General features: G+C 39.8%; 1 protein-coding gene across 4 annotated transcripts in view; it reads right to left on the reverse strand.

Moving 5' to 3' along the window:
- LRP5 (LDL receptor related protein 5) overlaps positions 1 to 26,622 on the reverse strand; it is a gene marked incomplete at its 5' end in the record, with an annotated part of 215,876 nt that overhangs the window by 32,126 nt on the left and 157,128 nt on the right. For all 4 annotated transcript variants that reach the window (XM_084262641.1, XM_084262644.1, XM_084262643.1 and 1 more), the window contains 4 exons: positions 1,358 to 1,542; positions 1,863 to 2,089; positions 2,688 to 2,977; positions 4,455 to 4,671. In XM_084262641.1, the coding sequence (XP_084118767.1) occupies positions 1,358 to 1,542; positions 1,863 to 2,089; positions 2,688 to 2,977; positions 4,455 to 4,671 (919 nt within the window). The remainder of the gene's footprint in view (positions 1 to 1,357; positions 1,543 to 1,862; positions 2,090 to 2,687; positions 2,978 to 4,454; positions 4,672 to 26,622) is intronic.

The raw sequence follows: 26,622 nt of genomic DNA on the forward strand, positions 1-26,622 counted from the left end.
CAGATAATTTCAACATTATGTTTCTTCTCAATGCCACAATCAGTTTCTAGCTTAAGCTTGCCTCTAGCAATTTTGTTTCTGTAAGTATAATGCTGAGGCTTAGTAAGAGCTTTGATAGATCATGCACTCTCTGTGGAAAAATAACCCCCCCTAAATAAACAATCTTACTGCAATTTCTAAACAGTATCATTCATTCAGTAGTTGTCATCCCAAAGCAACAAATACAGGAAATATAAAATCAGTTATAGTCTCAGAATCTAAAACTGCACTGGGGCTCTATTTTCCTAAGCTTAGTAGACTCTCTGTACTCTGAAGATACGTGCACACAATAGCACCTTAAAAAATAAACCTCATTCTAATGGTAGTTTTTCACAGAAAAAAAAAAAAAAGAGTTGCAGGGAAATTATGTATGTCATCAGTCAGATGACATATAATTGCTGTTAGTATTCTGTATGTGTTTGCTTAAATACCAGATGTTCTGACACATAAACCTTGGTTTTTACATTAGAATCTCAGAGGCATTAATTCCAAACTCACTAAGTCCTCTTCTTGGGACAGGGATATGATATCATGTCAGGAACTTCTGGATTCCACTTCTGATCCTATCACTGATTCATTGAGAGGCATTTGGAAACTTATGTAAACTCTCTCTTTTTTTAAAAGGAGTTCATATCTGCCTCAGCTAAAACCTGGAAGATCATCTAATATTTACAAAACATCTGGATGATACAAAAGCTTGATGTCAGCTCCAGAAAACAAACCTCCCTTCTATTTTTCAGTTAGTTATCATGTCAATATAAATGTGAGAGTTTAGTAAATCTTAGCACACCCCTTGTATGTATAAACAAAATTCCAACGGAAGAGAGGAAAATGTGTAAAGGTGTGTACAAAACATGTACACTGCAGAAGTAGCTGCACAGCCTTTCAGACTGCAGGAAATGTAAGCAGGGTTTTGGTTTTGAACTAATACAACTAGTCGGAAGTTGGAAACAGAGAGAAGACTTCAACAGAAAATCAGCGTCCAGATTGAAATGTCAGATATAGTTCACAGTGAACCTGTAAGTTTGTCCTCACTTTAAGAAACTCAGTGGTGATCTCCACTGTGGTAAAGCACAGCCAGTTTCATATTAATACAGAGAACTCACATCGTATCTCACCATCTTTCTAAATCATCATATGGTGATAAATTTAGCTTTCAAAATCCCCTTCAACATTTAACTCTCCATTTCCTCTTATAAGAAAAACACACACAAAGATTTAGCATCAACTGTATTAGTGCAATTTTATACTACTCAGTTGCTTTACTATGATCAGTGCATATTTCTCTACTGGCCAGTGTAATGCAACACTAGATTACCTAGCATATTTGATGACTCAATCATGCTCGTATCTAAGTCAGTCCAGTACAGCCTTTGGTCCACGTAATCAATAGTGAGGTCATTGGCACGACCGACTTTGTCCACCAAAGTGATGCTGTTTGTCCCATCCATATATGCTCGAACAATCCTAGGTTTGCCTCCCCATTCAGTCCAGTACATGTATCTGCAATTAAAAGTGGAATAAAAAGAGTACATCAGCTAGGTAAGATTGTCTTTAGCTGCACAATTTGATTTTTCTACATTTATTTTCAGTTCTCAAGAAAAGGAATAACTCATGTGGTTATGTGCCGTATCATAGTACTCCTTCTTTAGACAAAGGCAGAAAAATATGGTTGACAAGTTTTCATTTACACCCATAGGGTTGTGGAGTGTTTATCATCTTTTCAAAGGAGAAATGGAGCTATAAAAATTGTCTTTTAATAATTAACTTGTCACAGACAATAATATGCAAGCAAAGGTTTGAAAAACAACACTGTCCCTTACCCTTTGGTAGGGTCAAGAGCCAGAGACCTTGGGTTGTCCAAGTCCTTCCACACAAGGACCTGCCTATACTGTCCATCCAGACGGGCTACTTCAATGCGATTGGTTCCAGTATCTGCCCAGTAGAGGTTCTTTCCCATCCAGTCTACAGCCATTCCTTCAGGATAATCTAGTCCAAACTCAATGACATGTTCAACGGAGCTCCCATTCATGAACGCTCGGCTTATGGTCTGGAAAACAATTGTTTAAAAAAATATTACAGTGTCACAGGAAACATCAAACTCTTGAGGAACACAGGGAGATAGAATCGAGGGCAAGCAGGGGCTTAACACAGTGTGGAGGGGACTGGACAAGTTCTTCAGCCTTTTCTGTGCCAAACTGGAGACACAGACAAACAGCACCCTATCCAGAGCTGACATGCTAAATGGTAATATTGAGTAAGGCTGCCTTGCAAGTCAAAACTGGAAGATAGAAAGCTTGGGAGGTTGCCAAGCTTAAGGCCTAAATTACTCTATGTGACATTAGATACATATAGACACATATATCTAATTACAATAGATACATATATGGATGCAACACATGCAGCATCCACGATATGGGCATTCAGTATGATCAGACACCAGTTTGAATTTTTATTTGAAGCAGGAAGATGCCTGTCACCCAACTGTGCATTCAACAATGCAACTGTCTTCATCTCCAAGAGTCTCCTTGGATGCAATTCATGACAACATTAGCAACTGCAGGACAGATCATGTAACAGAGACCTTTGTTAGATCAAAGTAACTGCTCTGTGGCTTTATATTCAGGGAATTCACACGTCAGTAATACCTTCAGACTAACATCAGTCCAATAGATTCTGTTATCAGAGACATCAAAATCCAGAGCAGATGCTTCCTTGACTCCAGTAAGAGGAATGGCAACATCATTATTATTGGTTTCAAGGGAAATCCTATGAATTGCTGCTCTGCTCGTGAAAACTAAGAAGGCTTCAGGAATGATGCAAGTCTTCATGTCACTCAACAGCTCAAGGCCAATGGGGCAGGCACACCTGGCCTCCTGGGGTGTAAAGAAACACAGATGGCTGCAGCCTCCATTGTTCTCTGCACATGAATTAGTTCCTTAAAAAGAAAAAAAAACAAAACAAAGAAAAACAGATATTACAACATTGAGGTGAGGTAGGGGGGAGGGGAGGCTGAGTGGAAATGCAGTGTAATTATTATTTTTTCAAAACAAGTTAACCCTGTGGGTTGTCAACAAGGAATTCTTAAAAATAAACATTCAAAACTTTCTTTTCTTCTAGGCAAGGATTAAGAAGCTGGTCCTATCCCTCCTGTAATACAAGTAACAGCCACAAACATCCCTTCTCGTATCCCCAAAGATTAAATTGTTTCACTGAAGGCAGGCAATTACATACATGTTCAATCTGGTTATTTTTGGCCAAGTACCACATCTTTGTATCTCTCTGAAATCACCAGGTTTACAAACATTCAGTGATACAAACAGTGAGAAAAGAGCTGGGTAACTGCAGTTCTTTCCCAGCTGTTTCAAGCGGAGAAAATTCATTAGCAGAAGCAGTTCCAACAAGATCACCACAATCTCACACTTACTTGCTTTTGTGAACAACCACGCCTAGGTGGGGAAGGAATGTGGAGGGGAAAGTAAGGACCAAAACATAAATGGGTGCCTTTCTCCATCTGCTGGAGCCAAGGTTTTAGATATTTAAGGACTGTTACAACAAAATAAAATAAAAATTTCCAAGATCAGACTCAAACAGGTTTCTTATTTTTTTAGGGCATCCATATTTCAACCTGATACCAGAACTTGCGGCCTGAGGACTTGATTATCCTTTTAGTAAAGATTTATGTGATTCTGTTACAACTATTCTCAGTAATTTTAATAGCACCCAACAAATCCATTTACTGTTGTGTCCAGACTCCAATGTTCAGATAGCAGACAGATCTGTGGTGAAGACACACCTCTCAAGTTACCAGGAGGTCCTGTGACATACTCCTCTGCAGAATGCTAGCAGAGGTCCTAAACCACTGGCTGCATCTTTCAGCAGTAGAACATGGAATCCAGCTGCTCATCCCATGCTAAGGGCAAGATTGAATTATTAAGATTTAAGTATGATTTAAAGGTATTAAAGTTAATATTTAAGTGCCACGTGCTTTCAGGTGACGTTGTAACAGCCACTAAGTGCTTATGCCACCTGACATGTAAAATCCATCTGCTAGCTGAAGATCACTGGGACTTTGCACTGGAAGAAAAAAGCAACAGAAAATGAAGCAATGCTAGGAGCACCACAAGTAATGATTCCTACGGATTGGAAGCAGGAATAAACTTCTCTCGAAAATTCAAAGTGCGTAGTGGAAGCTGTGGAAGACATGTCAACTGCCACTAAACAATGGAAGCCCATATTTATTTTGCAACACTGTATTTTCTCAAATTTACAAACAATAGGTGCAGCTTTCCTTCAAAGTTAAACAAACATATGTGGCCACAGTTGTTGTTATTACAAGTGATCAACAGTTACTTAATGAAAGCAAAGCTACCTAGAAACTCCTATGGATCCATCCTATAATTGCTCACACTTACCAAACACTTTGGTAACACTTGTTGCTTTAAGGCCCATTAAATCTGGCAGCTGATCAATAATGATGTCTCTGCTGGCCTTTATCTTGTGGACTCTTTCAATGCTTCGTCTCTGCCAGTCAGTCCAGTAGATGTAATCTCCCAGCAGAGTGAACCCAAATATATGGGGAAGCTTATCTTCTAGAAGGGTTTTCCTCATGGTTCCATCAACATTTATGACCTGTGGAATGCATGAGAAAAAACCGAAAGAATAGTCTTCTCTTAACAGGAGTATAATTAAAATGGCAATATCAACCATAATTTGACAACTTCTTTTTATGCAAGAGGTTCCTGAAATTCACAGCATGCTTCTTTTAAAAGTTTGTATCTCTAGATTTGCTGAAACAGAAATTTATTGGATTGACGAGACTGGAAGTGGCTTATCTCACTTTTCTCCATTGAAAAACCCAAGTAACGTGAATTTAATTTGCATCTGTTCAAACCTGCAAAGACCACTGCAAAGAGTAGTTTTTGGTATGGGAGTGAGGGTCAGGTTTTTGATCTCCATTCACATCTTGGTCTCACTCCTGAACTCTGTTCCCAGAAACAAGGGATTACTGGAATGACCTGCAGCACTCAGTCACAGAAAACAGGGGCCATTATAAATTTTAAGGGCACAAGAAGGCCAGATAGAATCTTCATTTTGTTGAATTTCACCTTTTTTTACCATGAAAGAATTAAGTTTTTCTCACTCTTGAGATAAGGATTTCAAGATACAGAATAAGTATTGAATTATATGAAGTTTTATTCCTAAAACTGCAAAACATTACTGGAGATGGGATAAGCCCCAAAGATATATATAAATATGTGCTATTGTTTTGTTATTTCATAACCAATTACTACAATGATCTTGTGCTACCTCACATTGCTTGGCATAAGCAAAGAAATTCACATATCTGCCCCAATCAATAAACATTGTGCAAGACAGGAAATTAAAATGTCCGTATACAATTCCCCATGACATACATTTTACACCTCTTACCCGTGGCAAAGAATGTATATATGTAAGACCTAAGCACAATATTTATCTGACAAATCCCGATTCCTCCCCATCCTACTTATTGCAGTTTGTAGCTGCAACGTGACTACAAGTTTTTTAAGGTGCTACTTGAAATTAAATATTGCAAGCAGCATCAAGTTCGGTATCACATTAAAACCAAACCAAAATGCCACAGATTAAAAGAATTTGTTTTCCAATTTGATTCAATCAAACCTCCATTTGTTGCTAGAAATGCTTCACAAGTGGACAATTGCTGTGGTTTAACTTAGGCTACCATTGCTTGTGAGTTTTTAAATAGTCTCCTCTCTACTATTACTTAGAAATGACTTGTTTATTCAGACTCAAGATATTAAACCTGTACCTTATAGGCAGTTAGGTTGCCTTCACCATGCAACTTTGCTATTTTCTTGTCATTTAAAGACAGCTGTGGTCATTTCAATCATGTGGGCATTCCCCCAACATTTCAATTGCTCAGTGTTCAGAGCAATATTTATTTCTTATTAAAAAGCCCATGACTTAAATGCAATGTACTATTAAACCATTAAATGTCTGACAATACTGTAGGCAGTCAAAAATCAACCACCGGTTTTGCCACATTTTAATACAGATATTATAAAACAAATATAAACCAGTAAGTTGTAAGGCTCTGCCCATACATGGTAAAGCAGCAGTGGCACCTACGATTCTGGTTTTAACATGACCAACGACAATCACTACACCTTAGGGAATTAGCATCCGGATTTCAGATCGTTCACACATACCCACAGTAGATATCCAAATAAATTAAAAAATAAAATCTCCACTTTGGAAACTAACCATCCTATACACATTTTTGCAAACAACATGCATTCCTTCTGTGGCACAGTTAAATTGGGGCACATTTTCCCTTTAGAGAAATGCAAGTAAGATGCGGTCACCAATTTTATCATATTAATTCTATCTGAATAAATTGTTACATGCTAGTACACTGTCCTTACTGGGTTTGTATGGTACGGTTGGGGGGGCTGGGAGGAGAATGCATACAGGAATGGCTTTTGTGGGAAACTGCTACAAGGTTGTCCAATAGAGCCAATGCCAGCCTGCTCTAAGACAGAGCCCATCAGAGGGGGAAGCAGCTCTATGATAACATATTTAAGAAGGGTGGAAAAACAACTGCACAAGAGCAATTGCAGCTGGAGAGAGGAGTGAGAATATGTGACAGAAAAAACTCTGCAGACACCAAGATCAGTGAAGAATGGGAAGAAAGAGGTGCTCCAGGTACTGGAGCAGAGATTCCTCTGCAGCCCATGGTGAGACAAGATGTTCCATCGCAGCCCATGGACGACGGTGGGGAGCAGAGATTCCACCTGCAGCCTGTGGAGGACCCCACACCAGAGTTGGTGGAGGTACCTGAAGGAGGCTGTGACCCCATGAGAAACCTGTGCTGAAACAGGCTCCTGCAGTCCATGCAGAGGGGAGCCAACACTGGAGATTTGCTGGCAGGACTTGTGACCCCATGGGGGACCCACACTGGAGCAGTCTGGTCCTGAAGGTCTGCACCCCATGGAAGAGACCCACACTGGGGCAGTTCATGAAGAACTGCAGCCTATGGGAAGGAGTCATGTTGGAGAAGTTTGCAGAGGACTGTCTCCCATAGGAGGGACTCCACGCTGGAGCAAGGGAAGAGTGTGAGGAATCCTCCCCTGAGGAGGAAGGAGCAGCAGAGATGTGTGATGAACTGACCCCAACTCCCATTCTCTTGTGCTGCTGAGGTGAAGGGAAGGTAGAGAAAATTGAGAGTGGAGTTGAGCCCAAAAAGAAGAGGAGGAGGGTGCTTTTAAAATCTGGTTTTATTTCTTATTCACTACTCTGATTTGATTGGCAATAAATTAAATTAATTTCTCCAAGTCAAGTCTGGTTTTCTCATGACAGTAAATGATGAGTGATCTCTTCTTGTCCTTATCTTGACCCATAGGCCTCTCGTGCATTTAAGGAGTAGAGTGATAAGAGTGGCTTGGTGGGCACCTGGTATCCAGCCAGGGTCAACCCATCACACACACAAAGGACACATATCAGATCTTCCAGCCATGCCTCCCAAACAGCAGAAGTGAACAGTCAACTACTACAACCTAGATTCACCTACACTGTACACAAAAATCACCATCACTCTAACAGTCTATCTTGCAATGCCAGGATGAGAATGTCTTCAACTGCAGAGGAAAACAACTTCAAGAGAACTTTAAGACTATCTAGTAGCTTATGTGAAATTGAACACAAGCTGCAATATAAACCTCTAGATTCCTTCCAGACAAAAAGCCTCCTGCTGGAGACAGTTAAAAATAACACTGGCATTCCTGAAAACAAAGGTTTTTGTCATCCCATCAACCTACAATTCTTCTACTACTTGGTGAAGTAGCAGAGGCAGAAGATAAATGTCTTTTATTTTGTTAAACTAAACAGAGTACATAAAAAACCCACACAAACTATACCTGCTGTTAAAAGCCAAATGGTTCTGCAATTACCTCATTACATCATGTCCAGGCAAACCCCAAATGCTCACTTATTTAAAACAGTATCAGCCCCACAGGCAATACTGTGGGTTCAAAAGTTCATCACGCATACTCAAGTTCAGGAGCCAAACTGGTGCCACACTAAATAAACAAGACACCATTTCCTTTAAAACAATGCATCAGCATGATGATGATCAAACTACCACATTTCCAACTACTTTTACAGTTATGGACAGCAGATGTATAATTCAGTTGTGAGAGCTGCTCACTGAAATACACCAGATGAAGACTGGGTCTAAGAATACAGGAACACACGTTATTTAAATTCACACGTATCTGTGTGATGATGCCAAGCTGACGTGCAAGGTCCTGCACCTGGGTAAGGGCATTCCCCAGTATCAATACAGGCTGTGGACAAATGAATTGGGCAGCCTGGCTAAGGAGGACTTGAGGGTACTGGTCAGCAAAAAATTGACATTGGACAATTGAGCTGCTAATGCATGCTTGCAGCACACAAAGACTAGGATGGGATTTTTTTTCTACTCAAGAGTTTTCATCCTTTTTCTATAACCTATAAACAGATCTTGACTTGGGTCAAAGGATAAATGCAACACTAAAATCTACAGTGCTTTCTATAGGAAACACTGAAAGCTCCCCTTGAACACAGCCCCAAATGAAAAGCCCCTGATTAGTCTTAAGACTTCAATGACAAATCCAAAGATACATTGCCAAGCTCAGCTAAAATCCATTGTGGGCAAAATGAAATCAACATCAAATGCCTTAAAGAAGTGAATTACACAAAAAAAAACCCATGATAAGATGATAAGGGGTGATTTATTCTTTTTAGATGCTGCTGCAGTGAATGCAAAATGATTTAACAAATATTTCCAAATTTAACATTCAAAAGCTCTTAACTCTTTGAAGAAGATTAAAGTAAAACAATGCAATTAAATTCTACACATCAGTGTCATCCATGTAGTCAAGTTATATTTTGGGTGCATCTGTGAAAAAAACAACTATTTGGCATACATATAGGATGTCTTTTGACAGAACAACAAAGGGAATGCAGACCTCTTGCTCCTATATTTAATTCGTTAAGATAAAAAAAAATCTCTCAGTTGCTACAAAGATGTAGTCAAATGGAAACCAATTCTTGGGCTGAGCAGTAAACAGACATAGCAGGATTGCAATGGTAAAATGACATATTATTAGGAGACCCATGTGGTGGGCTTGTGGGTCTATGACTTCTCTTAAGAATCTACTCTTCTTGCCTGTAAGAGGAGAGCTATGCTCTCTTTTTCTGTCAGGGTAACAGACAATTGGAACAGGTTGCTCAGGGAGGTTATGGAGTCTCTGTCCTGGATATATTCAAAAGCTATTTGGTTATGGTCCTCAGCAACTGTCTCTAGGTGCTTGAGCAGGGCAGTTGGAGCAGATGACCTCCTGAGGTCCCTTCCAACCTCAACCATTCTGTGATTCTATGAGTGGCTTCTAATAATTCTCACTAGAAGACTCTAAAAAGGCATCCCAAGTGAAAAATTCCCAGCCCTGTTTGGCTAGACAAAGAACTTGTGAGACACATCATGTGGGTGGTAATTAACAGGGAAAGAAAATGACAAATGGAGAGAAAGAGAAAACTCTGGAGGGTAAAGAAGCCTGCCCCAAAAAAGAGAAGAGTGAAGCAGCTGCGAGCAGTCTGTACTACAGTCTAAATTCAGCTAAGTATAAGCCACTCATTAACATTTCCAACAGCTGAAACACAACCACCTCTCATCAATGCTTTGGGATAAAAGTGAACTCTTCCCTGCACTGCCCCCTCCCCAGCCCCATCTGAAGTACCTTAATGCCAGGCATGTACTGGCACACACTGGCAAGCAGAAAAGAGAATAACATTAAAACAAACAGTACCACAATTCATATATTGCAAAAGAATGGGGATGGATGGATAACTGACATATCTGGCCATTTTCCACAACAGACTACTTCAGTCTCTTAGCAATCTGTTTCCTCAAACACTTGAGTAATGCTTGAGAATTTAGATAGGATTTCCTCATTGTTGTCAGTTATTTCTGTGCACCTTGACAGTATTTAGGCTACCCAGTAAAACCTGCCACATAAATAAAATTAATAAGGTTTCTATTGTCATTACTTTTAAGGTACTACATGTACTATTGTGGCTCTTCTTTTTCAGGTAAGATCTGATGTTGTCATTCATTTTTATTCTTTTCTGAACTGTTGTATTGCTTAGGTGTTAGCACTGGTTGCCAGTTGCAAACTATCAGCACTCAAATCTAGAATAAGCTACGAACCAAGAGAGCACAAAGAACGAATCTCTATAATATCATGGCTGACCCCACCCCCCCACTGAACTGAGGGTAATAATGTGCCGTTCACAAATACACAGTGACACACCACCACCATTTCCTCACATTCTTTTCCTTTCTCCAAAAGACATTTCCTCATCTCTTGGAGCAGAACATGTCAGTTTAGTTTCTTGAGGATACAGCATGACAAGATACTTTTCTAGTGTGGTACATATGGGTTATGTTTCCACTTGTAACACAAAAGCTACTTCAAGATGCTCAGTAAAGAGAATTCCAAGGTGGGTGATTGAATGTCAGTACTCTTTTGACACCTTCCCTCACAAGTACCTTTACAGCCTCTTAAAGCACAGCAGTAATAGCGAACCATCCCTGTAGATGCTAGTCTCTATGTTGAAGCCAAGGTGGTATGCTACACCCAGTAGGACAACCGTGCCTCTCCTACAAGCTAGGCAAAGGAGCTGGTGTGTAATACCAAATTAAAGCCAGTGGTAAAAGAGCCTGCACTCAAACTTTTTCTGAGAGTCTTACACACAACACAAAGTCTCAACAATTGACTGTCAACGGTGTCTTCTTGATTGGATATTCCAAAACTGTTTGTTCCAAATGCAATGACTCCAGCACACTTTCTGTATCAATTTTTCCTGTTTCATATCAATTAAAACCTACACTCACCAACGAGTGTAATACAGATAAATAGTGTCTTGTTAAGAAAAAACAACCCGCCCACCTAACGGGTTGTTCTAACTCATGCCATGAGTAGAAATCTACGTTATGGAAAACAGTTGTTTACAGCAATCTACCATTTTCTCTGGGAATAATATAAACAAAATATATTTTTATCCATTTGCTTATATTATCACCAAGTGAAGTGGTTATTTATTTGCAGTGTTGATCTGTTCATATTTTTCAGTATGAAATCACCACCACGGCTGATTTTCTCTGAGGACTTCACAAAATCTTATTAGTTCCAGAGAGAGTATTGCATTTCCAGACAGACTTTTTAAAACACAAGCACATGTAATCATTTCTAACAGGCACTGATCGATGGATAAATTTCTTCTTGTTCGAAAGGTTGTGTTAACATGATTGTGATTTTGAACCTGCTTATATTCTGTAAGCCTTGTATAGGAGTAGCTAATGTTCTCCATATGACTTACATCAGACTGACATTTCCAGAACTTTGTTCTGCTTACAAGATATCAAAGGATTGAGGGTGCAGCTGGTCAATTCTGCAACTTATCTTTCATAAGGATGAACACAAGGGTATGCTTTGAAACTCCTTAAAAGGGCAAAAAGTTAAACACAAACATTCTCAAAATAATTTATGGCAACTGGTAGCTAGACCCTAAAGCACAGAGGATCTAGTATTAGATCTAAATTGGTATTTAACTTTTATTTTTGGGTAGAAATTGCTTATTTAATACACTTGAGGGAAGTTTTACCTTCTGCAAATGCTTTTTCATTCTGAAAATGTTGACCACCATGAGTGAATTTTAAAGGGGCATGCAATAACTCTGGATTTTAGCTAACATTTGTTATGAAAACAATATGCCTTTCCAACTTGTAATCAACTAGTCTCGGAAAGGTGAAGAAGACTTTAAGCTTTTTACAGTATACTTATAAAATGCACTTATCTTAATTTTTCTAATTTTTCTCCTGATTACTCTTTATTTCAAAAGGATTTGAATAGTCCTGTAAGATCTTTACTCTTTCCTTTCAAAAACCAAACATCCTCTTAATTCTACAGACAACTAAAAATCTGTGGAAATAGCACATCATATAAATATTTACTATGTTGTACTCATGATAATGAAATTGGGACTGCAAAAATGTTTACAACATGAAAGAAAGATAAAAAATGTAAAATAATGAGCTTGATATGAAAAGAAAATTTAAGGTAAGCTTCTGAGTCCAAGAAATTAATGAGCAATTTCAGTAACCAACTTGAATTCCTTTAAAAGTCAAAAAGATGTCAAGAATAGCAGCTACACTTCATCTTCAGTAGTAAGTGGCACCAGTGCTGGTCAACCTTTCCAAAGAAAAGACTTGCCTCCTGTTCCATGCTACCAGGCTAACATTAACTTACAATAAAATAAAAATTAAGCTAAATATAGAATTTACTACTCCTGCTTTTGTTCTTTTTGATTGCTTATGAAAAAGTATGGGTTTTTTTTAAAATTTATCATCTTTTATCTTACAGACAATGAAAGGTCCATGAACAATTGATTGAGACACAGTGGTCTAGTGATGACCATCTGTTTTACAGACGATGTCAGGTCTTATTTGTGTGGTTTATAGAAACACTACACTAAACTAATCCAATAAATCCAGTCTTACATACCACCATGTAGCATGTATACCAACAAAACACAAAGTAAAAGCCAGGTACAGAAACCTAAATTAGGTCGCCCGCAATTAACTGGAGTATCAATAGTTGTGCAGAGCCCAGGCTAACATACTGTGGTAACTGGACTACAGCTGGCTTGCTCCCACAGAACTAAGCCAGGTACCTCAGCACAGGAAGCTCTGACACACGTAAGCCCTCTCACAGGTGAAATATATCTGCTGAAAAAACAGGTAATGGCAAGATTCCTCCTGCCTGCACTCCACTGTAACTTGGGATAAGCAATACTATCAATCTTATTTGAGACACTATTAATATTAGTAAGTTATGAAAGGTGGCATTCAGAGAGTGTATCAACAAAATGTAGTTACTAGATGGTATCACTGCAAATAGTTAAAAAGGCAAAACATGCAACTTTTTGGCCAGCCTAATTTTGAGCTCTTTTCAAATAAAGCCTCTTTTCCTTCGCGGGAAGCCTGGCAGGACAGACAGACCCTTAGAGGATGTTCTGAAGCTTAGCACATTGGGTTTACCACAGGAAACCAAATCCTGCACAACTGAAGGCCTTGTCTCCAATGATTGTGGTACAGAAAGTGTTTTGTGGTGTTACACAGGGAGGGTGCCACTACTTCTGCAGCCAAAATTCAAACTCTCTTGTGGGGGAAATGTAACACAGGAAGATGCTCCAATTACATTGCTCTCTCTTCAGCAGCCCTCTATGTAGGTCAGACCACCAGTTGAATTGCTGAGAATGTTACATTTTCCAAATAGATCTCACGATTGTACTCACAATTGTATGAGCTACCTGTACCATCCCATGACATTCATCTCCTTCGTGTCCACCCCAGTTCTTAAACTGCTTTTTCACCAGATGAGCTCAGTGTGCTTTTACAAAATGAAAACAACACCACCCTGTTTTCCAGACACAACAATGGAAGCATAGCAAAGAAGTTGCCTTAGATTATCAACCAACACCAAGAACTTAAGAGAGTCAGGGCCAAACTAACACTGGACTCACCATACCACAGTTCCCCTGCTTCCCACACTTAGCTAAGTGAGAGCATTTGCCAGATGGAACAACCTTTCAAGAGAGGTTAATGTGCAGTATCTTTCATTAACTAGAAGAAAAATAAGTCAATATATAGACAGACAGACAGACAGGCAGTCTATCCGTGATTCATATACAGGGTTGGTTTCACTATAAATTTTTCTGTCCCTATCACACAGATTATATTCAATCCAAGGCTATAGGCCCAATTATCAGAGAGTAACAGCTGTGTAGAAGGCTCCTGAGAGTAGATATAAGTAAGGATGTTCATCAAAAACTTCCTAGATCAAACCAATATGAAATAGAGTTCAGCTGAAATTTAGGCTGTCATTTTAAATTAAAAACCAGATTATTTTTTAAGGTCATGATTCTCTGTACCCCAACATAAGTAAATAGAAGAGGTATATTTAGAATCTACTTACAGAACAAGAGCAGACATACACAACATTTTTGGAAGTTAGCTATGAAAAACTGCAACTTGCAAGCTTCTTCTCTGCCTTTATCAGGCTGGTGTAAGATCATTAATTAACTCCGCTTGAGAAGAAAAGTACCTAACAGTGCCTTCTATTCAAAGTTGAGCAGTTAACTTGGGAGGATGATTTGGGTTTACAGCTCAAATAGTAGACAAAGATGGATTGCAGTACGTAACCTCAAGTCAGTCACCGAGCCTTTCCAATCACTATTTGTCCATGTGAATAACATGGACAAAATTTCTTCCTCTTTTCCAAACTCTGCCTTGTCTGCTCAAACTGCTTCTCAATAGCACCGAAAGGACCCAAACTAATACATCTTCTAGAGCACAGCTTAAAATTTGGCAGACAGGTTCAACTGGCTCAGGCCAGTTCAAGCAGATGTCACCTTATCTCTGGCCTCTCATTGCACTATTCACACTGACACCTTCTTGCCCTGCCAGCATAACTACTTCTGCAGCAGAAAATCTCTATGACTTTAAAATATAAAATTTTTTGGATGGTTATTTTTCAGCTGGTTCAGTTCCCTGGTCTGGTTTTCAATGTGGCTATACAGCCTGGTATGCCAGCCAGAACAGAGCAGGAACACACTGTGAGAGAAGGAGTTCAGGGACCAGTTCCAGGCACTGATGCAAGAACTTGAATAACACCATCTTCAGGAAAAGTCTTTGAAGCGTGCCTCCCTGGGTAACAAGAGGAGTTCCTCCCTTCTGAAACAGGAGGAATGATTTTATAATTTAAATTAATTGGAGGATATGCTATATAACAATAAATATATTAAATAATTGAAGATTTATACATTACATAGGTGATGATGGTACCTTAGAAGGCTGACAGTTAATTATGACACCAATCATAAAGCTTGTGCTCTCTTATTCCTATGCAAATGTCCCAAAAGCTCATATTTAATGTGAAACCAGCACTACTTGAAGACACTCAATCACAAGTAAAAAGGGCTAAATAAAACCTGTGCATGTGACTGAGTCACCCACAGGGCATTTCTGCAAAGCCAAGCAATAAAAACTGACCCAACACAGACTCTCCCCTGCAATCTGCCCACTAATGACTTTCCGCTCTAATACCTTGTCATGGTTTAGCCCCAGCTGGCAGATAAGGACCATGCAGCCACTCACTCATTCTTCTCCCTGCTGCCCCCAAATGAGATGGGGAGGAGAAAAGTAAAACCTATGGGTTGGGCTACTGACAGTTTACTGGGACAGCAAAGGACGAATTAAAAAACACCACTACCAGTACTCAGCATATATACGAAGTGGGGGACACACAATGTGATTTACCCACCCTATCCCAGAGCAGCATCCCCTCCATCACAGCCAGCCTCCTTCATACACTGAGCATGACATCATATAATCATTTGGTCATTATCCCTTTAGCTGGTTTGGGTCAGCTGTCCTGGCTGTTTCCCCTCCCAGCTTCCGGTGAAAATTAACTGTACCCCAACTGAAAACTCCAGGTTCCTCTTCAAATTATTATGTGTGAAAGGCAAGGAGCCTGATGGCACAGGAAAAGAGCACACTATTTTCACCTGGATCTTGTGGAGGAGGCAAAGGTTTTGCCTTCTTGCACTCCAAGATCTATCTTTCTGCCCCATATTCCCTCGACCTTGCAAATGCTGGATTCAGGCAAAACTTCATCTTTCCAAACAGAGATTGTAACATGTTTCTAAGCCTAGAAAGATCTGGCAGAAAACCAGGATTGAATTTTAATTGGGTAGAGAGTGAAATATATGTGAATTTGAGTATTTTTTTTAAAAAGAATTAATTAATGACAGTGTTTCCCCTCTGAAGGCCAGCACAACTGAAAGTCTGATATTACAGGAGATTTGGCTTATGAGAAAAGGACAGTGAAACAACAGTAATTACATGTTTATGGTTTTGCATTGGAGGGCTTTTTTTTAGAAGGTTGGTTATTTTAGAAAATAATTTCTTCTGTAGCATACAAGCACCTGCAATCACTGCGGCCCAGGCGAGAACAGGGATGGAGCAGTAGATTAAAAAAATAAATCATTTCATATGAGTCACAAATAAACTCCTCTAACAGTACATTTTAAGATAGGTAAAGGGCAGAGGGAGAAATGCTGATCACTGAACTCTCAGCTCCCAGGTACCCAAACTATGTGGATCAACACTTGCTGCCGCATTAAGGGAAAACCCCTCAGTTTGAAAGTGCTTCAAAGATGAGAGTGGCTCAGGTATATATAACCAGTGTTTTGTCTTTTGTAAAAAATACTTGTTTTGTTTCAGTGATGGAACCAGATACTAGGAGTAGACGGTCTTTGGCCTGACCCCAGATGCCCTTTTTTAAGTTCTAACTCAACAATGTCATAGGGAGTTCTGAAAGGAACAAGAAGTAAAAGTTGACTTAGAAAGAAAGACTGGAAATGATCATCTGACCAAAGTGTTTCCTACCTTTTGATCCTAATTATGGGAGGAAGAGTGTCCAAATTAGAATCCCATGCCACTGAGCACGAGTGTGATTTTTGTAGTCCTCACGTTCTCAAATAAGAGAGAGGGATCACAGGAGATAATCAGCTGTACCCACTTCTTCCCAAAATCTTATTAATTAATGCCTCTTCAAACAATGCAACTCTCAAGCATGAGGAAGAGATATAATTGGAACTGATAAATGCAAACCCAAAGCTGCATGTCTCATTAGTAGGAAGGCAGAGTTTGCATCTAAACTGGATGTGATGTTTCTGGTCCACAATACTTTCAAAGAGATGCAACTTTTATCTGCTGCTGTAACAAAGGTTTAACTCTACTTCAGCACTTGTTTGTGTGAGTATCTATGTGAATATACAGTATTACACTGGTTTTTGAAAATAGCATAAAAGCATGCATTCTAAACTAAACAAAAATATTTGCAGTCATATTACTGGTCTACTTTCCAATATTCCTACAGAAAGCTTACAAATTAATCAGAAACATATGCTTAAGCTTTATGTAAACCTGCTGGAATTTTTGACAACAATAGAAAAAGCTTAAAGGCATCATTGGTAAGCTGCTTATGAAAACACACAAAAAAATTCTAAAATTCTGCATGAAATTCCTGAAATAAGAATTTATTTTAGAGGAAAAACAAAAAGAGAAGAAGGTCACCAAAAAAGGGTTACTTCCAAACAAAGATTTGAGCCACAAGTATTAATTTACAAAGAAAGTATGTTCATTTAATTTAATCTTAAAAGCAATTTATTCAACATATATTACAGAAAATTATTTTAGCCTTGTTAAAATAGTCAAATTTCACATACACAAAATTATAAACTATAGCAAGGCAAAAAGCACAAGGCCATTTTAAACACAACCTCTGTCATGAGTGGCCTCATCCACTAATATGAATGACCCAACAATGTGCACTTGCAGCTCAGAAAGCCAATCACATCCTGGGCTGCATCAAAAGAAATATGATGAGCAGGTCAAGAGAGATGATTCTGCCCCTCCGCTCTGCTCTTGTGAGATCCCACCTGCAGTACTGTGTCCAACTCTGGGGTCCTCTGTACAGGAAAGACATGGACCTGTTGGACCAATTCCAGAAGAGGGTCACAAAAAGGACCAGAGGGCTGGAGCACCTCTCCTAGGAAGACAGGCTGGGAGACTTGGGCTTGTTCAGCCTGGAGAAGGCTCCAGGGAGACCTTATAGCAGCCTCCCAGTACCTGAAAGTGCCTACAGGAAAGATGAGGAGGGGTTTATCAGAGAATGTAGTGACATGACAAGGGGTAACAGGTTTAAAGTGAAATAGTGTAGATTCAGATTAGATAATAGGAAGAAATTCTTCCCTGTGAGGGTGGTGAGGCCCTGGCACAGGCTGCCCAGAGAAGCTGGGATTGCCTCTAGGTCCCTGGCAGGGTTCCAGGCCAGGCTAGATGAGGCTTTGGGCAACCTGGGCTAGTGGAGAGTGTCCCTGCCCATGGCAGGGGGCTGGAACTAGATGAGCTTTAAGGTCCCTTCCAACCCAAACCGTTCTATGGTTCTATGATTAGGGATTTAGCTTTAGATGGAAATTACAGCCTTTATTAACATTTCCTAGATATCCCCACCTAATTTAACTACCTGGCTGATTCCTCAAAATCTAAAACATTTATCTGGGCCAATAATTTAAGTCATTCTACAAGGGTGGCTGGATCAAACCTGATCTTACTTGAGTAACACAGAAGCATTCACCTCTCTTGCATTCAGTTTGAACCTAGCTAGTCGGCCTTTCCCAAATCAAGCCTTCAAAAAGTTAATCTCAGTACAGAGAACACAGACAATGGAAACTTTTTTTTTTAAAAATAAGGAATTAGTGAGAAGCCTATTCTCAACTAAGAAGAGGTCAGTGGCACAGCTGTAAGAATTTACAGGGCTCTTCACAGAAATGCATTGAGGAATCAGCTATCTATCTAATATCTGTGGGATGAGAAGCACAAGCAGAGACCATCATTGGATCAAAGGGTGGTGAGATCTCTTTTCCCTTGATTTCTTGCATATCTGTCTGTCTCTGACTTCATTTTTAGGCACTTAAGGGTAGCATCATTTTGAGTTTTGCCAAGTCTGTATTTCCACTGAGTTTACATAAAGTTGTGATTTGTTTAAACCTCTTGAGAAATTGGTTACTACACAGGGAATTAAAAAGCTCACCAACTGGGATGGAACACATGGAGGCCGGACATGACAATCTACAGAGGTCCTTTCCCACCTCAACCATTCTGTGTTACTGCTGTTTTATGAAGCCTTTTTATTATAAAAAATAAACAGAGTTGAGTGCTTCCCACCCCCATTATTTGTACTCTATCTGGTACTCCGTGAATCCCTCCACATTGTGGTCTCCAACACATATGGAATGCATTGTGAACAGACAATCAGCCAGATTGCCAACTGAGAACCACAACACTGTTATAAAAGAAGAAACTTCAATCCCAGATTTGGTGCAATTATGTTAATAAGCTGCAAACATAACCATAACAACAAGAAAAAATTATTTGCACTTCCTTTTTCTTTAGACTGATTTAATTAGATTAAGGAGGGGGGAAAAAAGCTGCACCTTGGCAAATTGTTACAGAACTTCTCCTTATTCTTCTATGCTAAAAAACCCCCAAAGCTTTTAAAACCTAATTTTATAAAGTAAACTCAGGTTTCAGATATATTTCCAGACTTATGTAATGTTAACAGTACATTGTTAACAACATATAATTTCTGTTTGGTTTTGTTCTCTACAGGTTACTCCCATCCCATAGGTGTGAAGTCCCCCATACTTAGCCAGAAGCTGCATCTTATTAGATAGCATTTGTAAGCGTATTTTGAAGTAATAACCTATAATAGGTGACACACCCACTCTTGAAATATTCTTTCCCTTCATGGTTCCCCATCTTTTCATACACTTGATAGTAGCAGAGAGAAGGAAGAACAACTGTGGTACTACCACAGGTTTAATCAAGACTTCTTTTTTCTCTGTTCTATGTGGTTCCCTTCAGTTAACAAACCCACCTTATCACATTTTAGAAAAAAATAAGAAACTGTTGGTATAGCTGCACAAACCTGCATAGCATATGTCAAACTACCCAAGATACTTCATACTAAGGATGTCTGGATCAGGACATGTAATTTTGCCATGGTAATGAAAAAAACCTTTTGACAACAACAGACACGGGTTCAGGAGACTCTTGCGATCTTGGTTTGAGACATGAGTATCAGACCCACCATTTGAAAGATCAGAGAGAAGACTGCTAGCTAGCAAATATTTCTCAGATATATCACTAACCACCTCTTAGCATTTACTTTGCATTAATATTAGGAAAGTACTTGCGTACTCTTAAGTTTGCCCTTCCTAGAGCTTGTGGTTAATGAAAGCAAGTGACCTAGCTGCCCCATGATCTGAGTTACAGAAAAAGCACATGAATGGGTGGGAAGAGAGGGTGAGGGAAAGCTTCCTAACACAATACTGTGGTTTCACTGGCTCCCAGTGCTCTGTTCACTGGCTACAAGACTTATTTCCCCCAGTCTCTCAGGCTTATGCACTTCCTTTCTGCATATGCCTGCAGACAGTGTAAGAGTGTTTCTCCTCTAAAGTGTATTTTTATAATGGAATAAATACACTTTTTTAGCAAAAAAGTGTAACATCTGATTTTGGTGTTGTGCTTGCCATGTTCTTTTTATAAACTGTACTGAGTACCCGAGCTCCTTCTTTTGGTTGTCGAGTCGAGATGCAGTCTTCCTGAACATACCACAACTAATATTCCTCTCATTCTTTCAGACAACTTTAAAACAAAGCAGCTCATAAAAAGGCTAGACAGTCTGCTGTAGCCACCTTATGCCTTTTCATTTAAGAAGTCTGCTGCAAAAGCACACCAGCAATTCAGAATGAGACACTGTGCTGCATTCCTACTTCACATGTATAAATTAATCCCTTCATTCTCTCACTCATGGGGCAAGTCCAACTCCAGGAAACATGCCACCTTCAGAGCTCTAGGTATACACTCCCAGTATGAGCCAAAATATATTAATGGACTGTGGAGATACCCCCTCTACCCTTTACCAGAGATCTCTGCCAACCCCACAGGGTAGCAATTGCTCATTTAGCAACCTCAGTAATCGGCAATGGTTGTGGTTTGGGCTTTTGGGGTTTTTTTTCCACAACAATCTGCAGCAAGTTTTCAGGCCTGCAAAAAGACCTGGTTTCAGTCTTCATGGACACAAAAACCTTTCTTTTCTGAACTTATATTTAAACTTTGGCTCAAACACTTGTGAAGCATTCTTCCCCTGTTCCAAAAAGGGCTCAACATTCCTGCTTTAGCTCCAGCTATGCTTTTGATCTCGTACCTTGCACAGCACTTCTGGCATTAAGGTTGCTGTACCATTCAGTGGAATGCACAGAACGAAAGGAGAACATAAGAGTTTCAGGGATGAGACTGGTCTCATCAAAAACCTAGGTCCTCAGATGTCCACCCGCACACCTGGGTTTTGCTGTCTCATTTATTTATTATTATTTATAATTAGCTGAAAGAGATTAGTTTCTATACACTATTTCACCAGTAGTGGTTTACAACTCCATTCTTAACCACTCTGAAATATCTACAAAAAGCAAATAGCTGCTAAACAAAAAATGCACACTCTTAATTGCAGTAAAAGGGCTATGAAGGCATTCTCCAATCAGACAAACCATTCAGAAGCTCTCCGGGGAACAAAACAAAACATATCACACAAAAAAACCTCCCGAGACTTCTCTAAACAGCTATGGATAAAACACAATTTATCTTATACGTAGGAAAAACCTGCAGCCAGCTTCATCTTGATATATTTCTGCCTAACATCATTAATAGAGAGCAAAGAAGCATCAGTAAGTAATCCATGCTGTGTCCTTCAGTGATACACATCAACACCTGGAGAAAGTCGAAAGTCATCACGTCATATAGCCTCCCAGCAATTAAGTTTACCTAGTGCAATATTGCCCACTCAGGCACTCCTCATGCCTTCACCATCACCAACAGAACACCATCAGTGCTAAGAGCTGCAGCTTTGCTGAGTTCAGGGAAGAGCAGACCTACTGGAGATTCCATCTCCTAAAGAACAGGCTGCATAACAGGATCAAGAAGGGCTGGCTTTGAGTTTATTGACCTGATGGGAAAGGACATCTCCAACCAAGGATCTGCATAATACGGAGGCTGTACAATATAACATGGAGCTGTAAGAGGCTTACTATGTAAGGCTCTTGTTCTTGACACTCAGAGTAGATAGGGAGGTAAGCTTCATGCAGCTGGAGCAGGGAAGTGGTAATGATCATAATTAGTTGTCCATGTCCATTACAACAGTTCTCCATGAATTGGGATGAATCACATTTTAAACATGCACAATTCCCTCTTGTGTTTTACAGGATGTCTGCATACACAGCTGCAAAGATCTTGTAGCGGGTTACAGAACCATCATCACCGCACCTGACTATCAACTGGTAACTGTGGGAAGTTCCTGGCCTTGGTCTTCACTTATCAAAAAGGGAACAAAAATCCCCATTTCCCAGCGCACTGGTCCATCAGTTCCAGAATGTTATTTATGGAAGGGGGGTAGATAGAAATAAAGGACAAAAGGGGGAAGCATGTAAGGAACATCCAAATTCCCTGTATTTAAGAGACACATTGGAAGCGAGTAAGGAAAAAGAACGAGCCCTGCTATGTTTTGATGGAGAACTTGATGACTTGATCAACACAGGTTTTAACATCTAAATTAAAGAACAGGAACAACTTCTACCAGAATAGAATTAAACAAATGATCTTGTCAGCATGGAAAGGGCAGGACAGCATGCAGTTGGAACACAGCCAACATTAAATTACTATTAACACTGCAAACAAAAACTAAATTAGTTTCTACAAATCCCATTCCTCCTCCTGATTCTACAAACTTCTGGAAACTCACAAACCTTCTGTTTCACTCAATGGGCAGAAGAAATAGGATGCTAGAGGAGGAAGACTTCTTCCTTTTTTTCCTGCTTCTGACCAACTGCATCAGTATTCCCGTTCCTCTGTCTCCCCTCTTTTGTTCATTTAGCTTTGGGGCTTGGTGGGTGGCTGCTTGGGTGTAGTTGTTTTTGTTTGTTTGAGGTTTTTTGTAACTTACATTTGGCTTTTTACTTAAATCTTCAGCTCTTGAGACACACTGGCTGGGTGGGAATCTTGGCTTAAATTCTTGTACAAATGTGTTCTGGGTTTCAGAGAAATTTAGAAAATGTAACATGAATTCCTGAAAGGCTTAAAAGAAAAGGGCAAGAGGCAAGTTACAAAAAGTCATTTTACGTCCCCATTTTTAAGCAGATCATCTTTAGGGAGAAGAGCAGTTTCATGGGTGAGCTGCACTGCCTGGGGCAATGGGACAAGCCCATCGTCTGGGTTTAGTAATAGTGGAACAGCCACACACTGTGTTTTCAGGCTGTGACTGGCATTAGCAAGATTCACAGTCTTCATTAGAAATCAAAAAAATAATCTCCACTTTGTTCCTGTCAGGAGCTCTCTCATGGAAGCACGCCTTGAGTGAGGGCTGAGAAACAGTTCCAGGATCTGAAACACGTACGCGTGTGCGTAAACACAGAGCTGCACTCACACATATACACATGCACATTTGCATGTGCGTGCATGGAAGCGCCTACGTGTGTCTTTCTAAAATGTTTTCAGAAATCCTGTTTCCTGCTGGAAGAGTCAAAGACACAAATAACCCACCCATGGACAAATCAGTTACATATTCTTTACTTCTCAAGCCAAATTTTCCTGGTGATGTATAATGAGATTTCACATACTTTGTGCCTCACTGACTAATCAGATCAATGCAGGCTACTCCCCCTGTCCCTCCCTTTTTGTAGTAGGGACTTTCATTGCCTGTAGCTACACAAGTGTGGTCGCTTTTGCCAAATACTTGGAGATACTGCTAATGGCTTCATTTGAACTCCACATTGCTGCATATTAGTATGGGAGAAGGGGGCGGTGTATTTTAATCCATATTGCAATTTCTTTGATGTTGTTTGTAACGAGGAATATGTTTTTATTTATACATATCAGAGCTGTTATAGGAATTTGTGCTTCCCAAGGGATTAGGTTTCCACTATCAAACAAACACAGCATATACTTAGAAGAAGGGGAAGGCTAACTAGAGGTCAATTTTCCACTCACAAACTACAGTGCTTAGCTTCTTTCACAGTTCTTTCCATCCACGGATCCAGACACTTTGTACATAAAGCTATCAGTTATTCCCATGTTGCATTCAAGGAAACTGAGTCAGGACACTGCCACACACTGCTGTGGGTCACATGGATGGTTAATGCAGCTTTAGTAGAGTCACAGGACCCACTGCTGCCTCCAGATTGACACCACCACCCACACACTTCGAAAAAAATACACAGGAACTACCAGAAATAAGGATCTGTAATTTTCATATCCCCAGACAGGCAGTTCATAGGAGGGCAGAAAGTTGAGCAGAAGGTTTGGCTGAAGACATTTTTTAAAAGGACACAAAAAATTTAGCCAGGGGAATACGTACAACTCCTGTTACCCTTCCTACTTCCAAATGCTGAGACCACAAGCTACAGCACTACTTTTTTTTCTCCCTTCAGAAACTTCAAGTCCATGTAAAAACTCTTACAGGCTCTTGAAACCAGGCATTTATGCCAGAAGCAAGAATGAAACTGCACCCTTGCAATACAGAAATATGGTATCATCCTTGCTAATCTCCAAGGTCAAGCACTTAGTACCCAAGATGGAGATGACTGTTTCGGGAGCACCCCTACCACCCACAACCCCCATGTGGGTTTTTGTCATTTCAGTCTCACAAATTCCTCTTAGCCTCATTTAAACCTTTGAATTTAAAGAATCTTTTAATTTTACAGTATCTGACAGAAGAACATCTCAGAGTACCCTGTGGACTCTCCAGAGCTGCTTTTTTAGAATGAAACTTTTGTTTGGGGTATATTTTTGTGTCTTCATATTTATTCAATGTTTTGTTTTTGAATGATTTAGTTGTGCGGGATCATTATAGCATTCTGGTGGAAAGAAATTACAAGGGTGAAAGTGGAGGAGAAGGACAGTGACAGTGTTAAAATAAAGACACTTTTGTAGACCTTTCAGCATCTTATGAAAACAATTAATTCCTTGCAGAACTACAGAAAGAAGAGGGTTCATAGTTAATACATGGACAACCTGGATGTTCCTGGGCTGCACTCTTCACTCATGGGTATGTGAGAAAAATGGAGTATTTCTCTGACCCAGTGAGTGGCACTCTAGTAAGAAAGATGCTGCAATCACTCATTTATTTAAGGAATGCAAACTCCATCTGACTAAAATCTCCCAGTACTGCTGCTGGATAGGACTAAAATGTCTCATTCTTCCCTGACACAAGTGACCAAAATGAGGTGGGACTGTGACTTATTGAAGCAGAGGGTAAGGACAGATGAACACCTACCCAGCCTGGTACACCTGCCACTGAGATAATGCCAGCTCAGCACACAGGGTCTTATCTGCTACAGAGAATGGCTTATGGCCTTGTCTGGGCTCCAGTTCCCAGCTAGGATGACAAGACAGGTCACAAGGATGCTGCAGAGAACCTTGTGTGTCAGCAGAGGAACAGACTCACAGAGGACCTCTCCCACTGATTTTATTGAACGAGGCTGAAAACCAGAGGCAATTATCTAAACAGATCAAAATAATTAATTTTCTGCTCAGAGTTACTGGGTTAAGATAAAAGAACAGCATTTATAACAACCCTTTCATGCATCTATTGGAAACGTATGCTTTTTTTAAGCCTGAGGACATGGGAGGAGGCAGCCACTGTGACTACAAAAATACCAGTTTCCTGTTTAAATGTGGAACTGTATTTAGACTTGATGGCTTATCGTCTGAGAGGTTTCTCTGGATAGAGGGAAGGTTTGTTTGTTTGCACTAGGGATAAGGCAGTTTCCTGATTGGAGTCACAGTGTTTGTGTTTGTCAATTTTATGCTGACTGGGAAGGCAGGGGGGAAAAATCATTGATGAAACTACTAAAACACTGCCCGTGGTGAATTTGTTCAGTACATCCAATCCCAATTCCTTTTTAAAAACAACTGGTCATTTGCACATGAAAAATATTTCAAGTTTTGGGAACGCCTCGACTATGCAGCTGTTACATAGTAAACTATTAGATGCTCAAAGGAAGTCCCTCTGAAAAAGGAAGCTGAAGCTGGTTTGATCAGAAATAGGAGACTTCCTTCCATTGCCTGTATCTTAATGCCAACGTGTGAGTTCCAACCATATATTCACCACAAGAGACTTTTACCTATCCCTTGACTGTGAACAGCTGGTACTGCCCACTCAGCTGGTTCCCTAAGGAACTGCCAAAAGCAGCTGTAACTTAGGGAAAGGAATACATGCAAAAAGCTATGGTGAAAGCTTTCACCCACTTATTTGGAAAGGTACCACCAGGGTGAAAAGTTGACAAGCAATATGGCTTTAGCTTGTCCAGTACTCCCCTCTTCAAAGCAGAAGAAATCTGACCACTTGTTAAAAAGAATTTAATTTCACACTTTGCTGGGGTCTCGAGTCCCTTTACTTTTAAAGCACCAAGGCTGAAAAAGACAGAGATTCTCAAGTTGATTCTCCAATGGATTAATTGCTCATGAACTCAAAGAAGGGCAAAGACCTGGATGTTATCAGAATATTTGATCCTCATCTGCTCCCACACAACTTGTCAGATGTTAATACAGTATAAAGATGCATAGCACCTCTTCACTTGGATCTATGTCTCTCCTCAGAATGCTTGTTTCAGCATGGGAAGACAAACCTAAAGAGCAATTCTCCCAAGTTCAATTTGGAGAAAAAGAAAGTATCTCACATTCATTCATAGCATAAGGTATCCCACTCGACTTTGGAGACCGGACTCATCTGACATGTTTAAGAACTTAGTCTGATCCTCCAAAAGTAAATTATTTGTGTTTTATTATCAGTTTGTAGCAGC

The sequence above is a fragment of the Gallinula chloropus genome (assembly GCF_964237585.1).
Source record: "Gallinula chloropus genome assembly, chromosome: 4".
NCBI lineage: Eukaryota > Metazoa > Chordata > Aves > Gruiformes > Rallidae > Gallinula > Gallinula chloropus.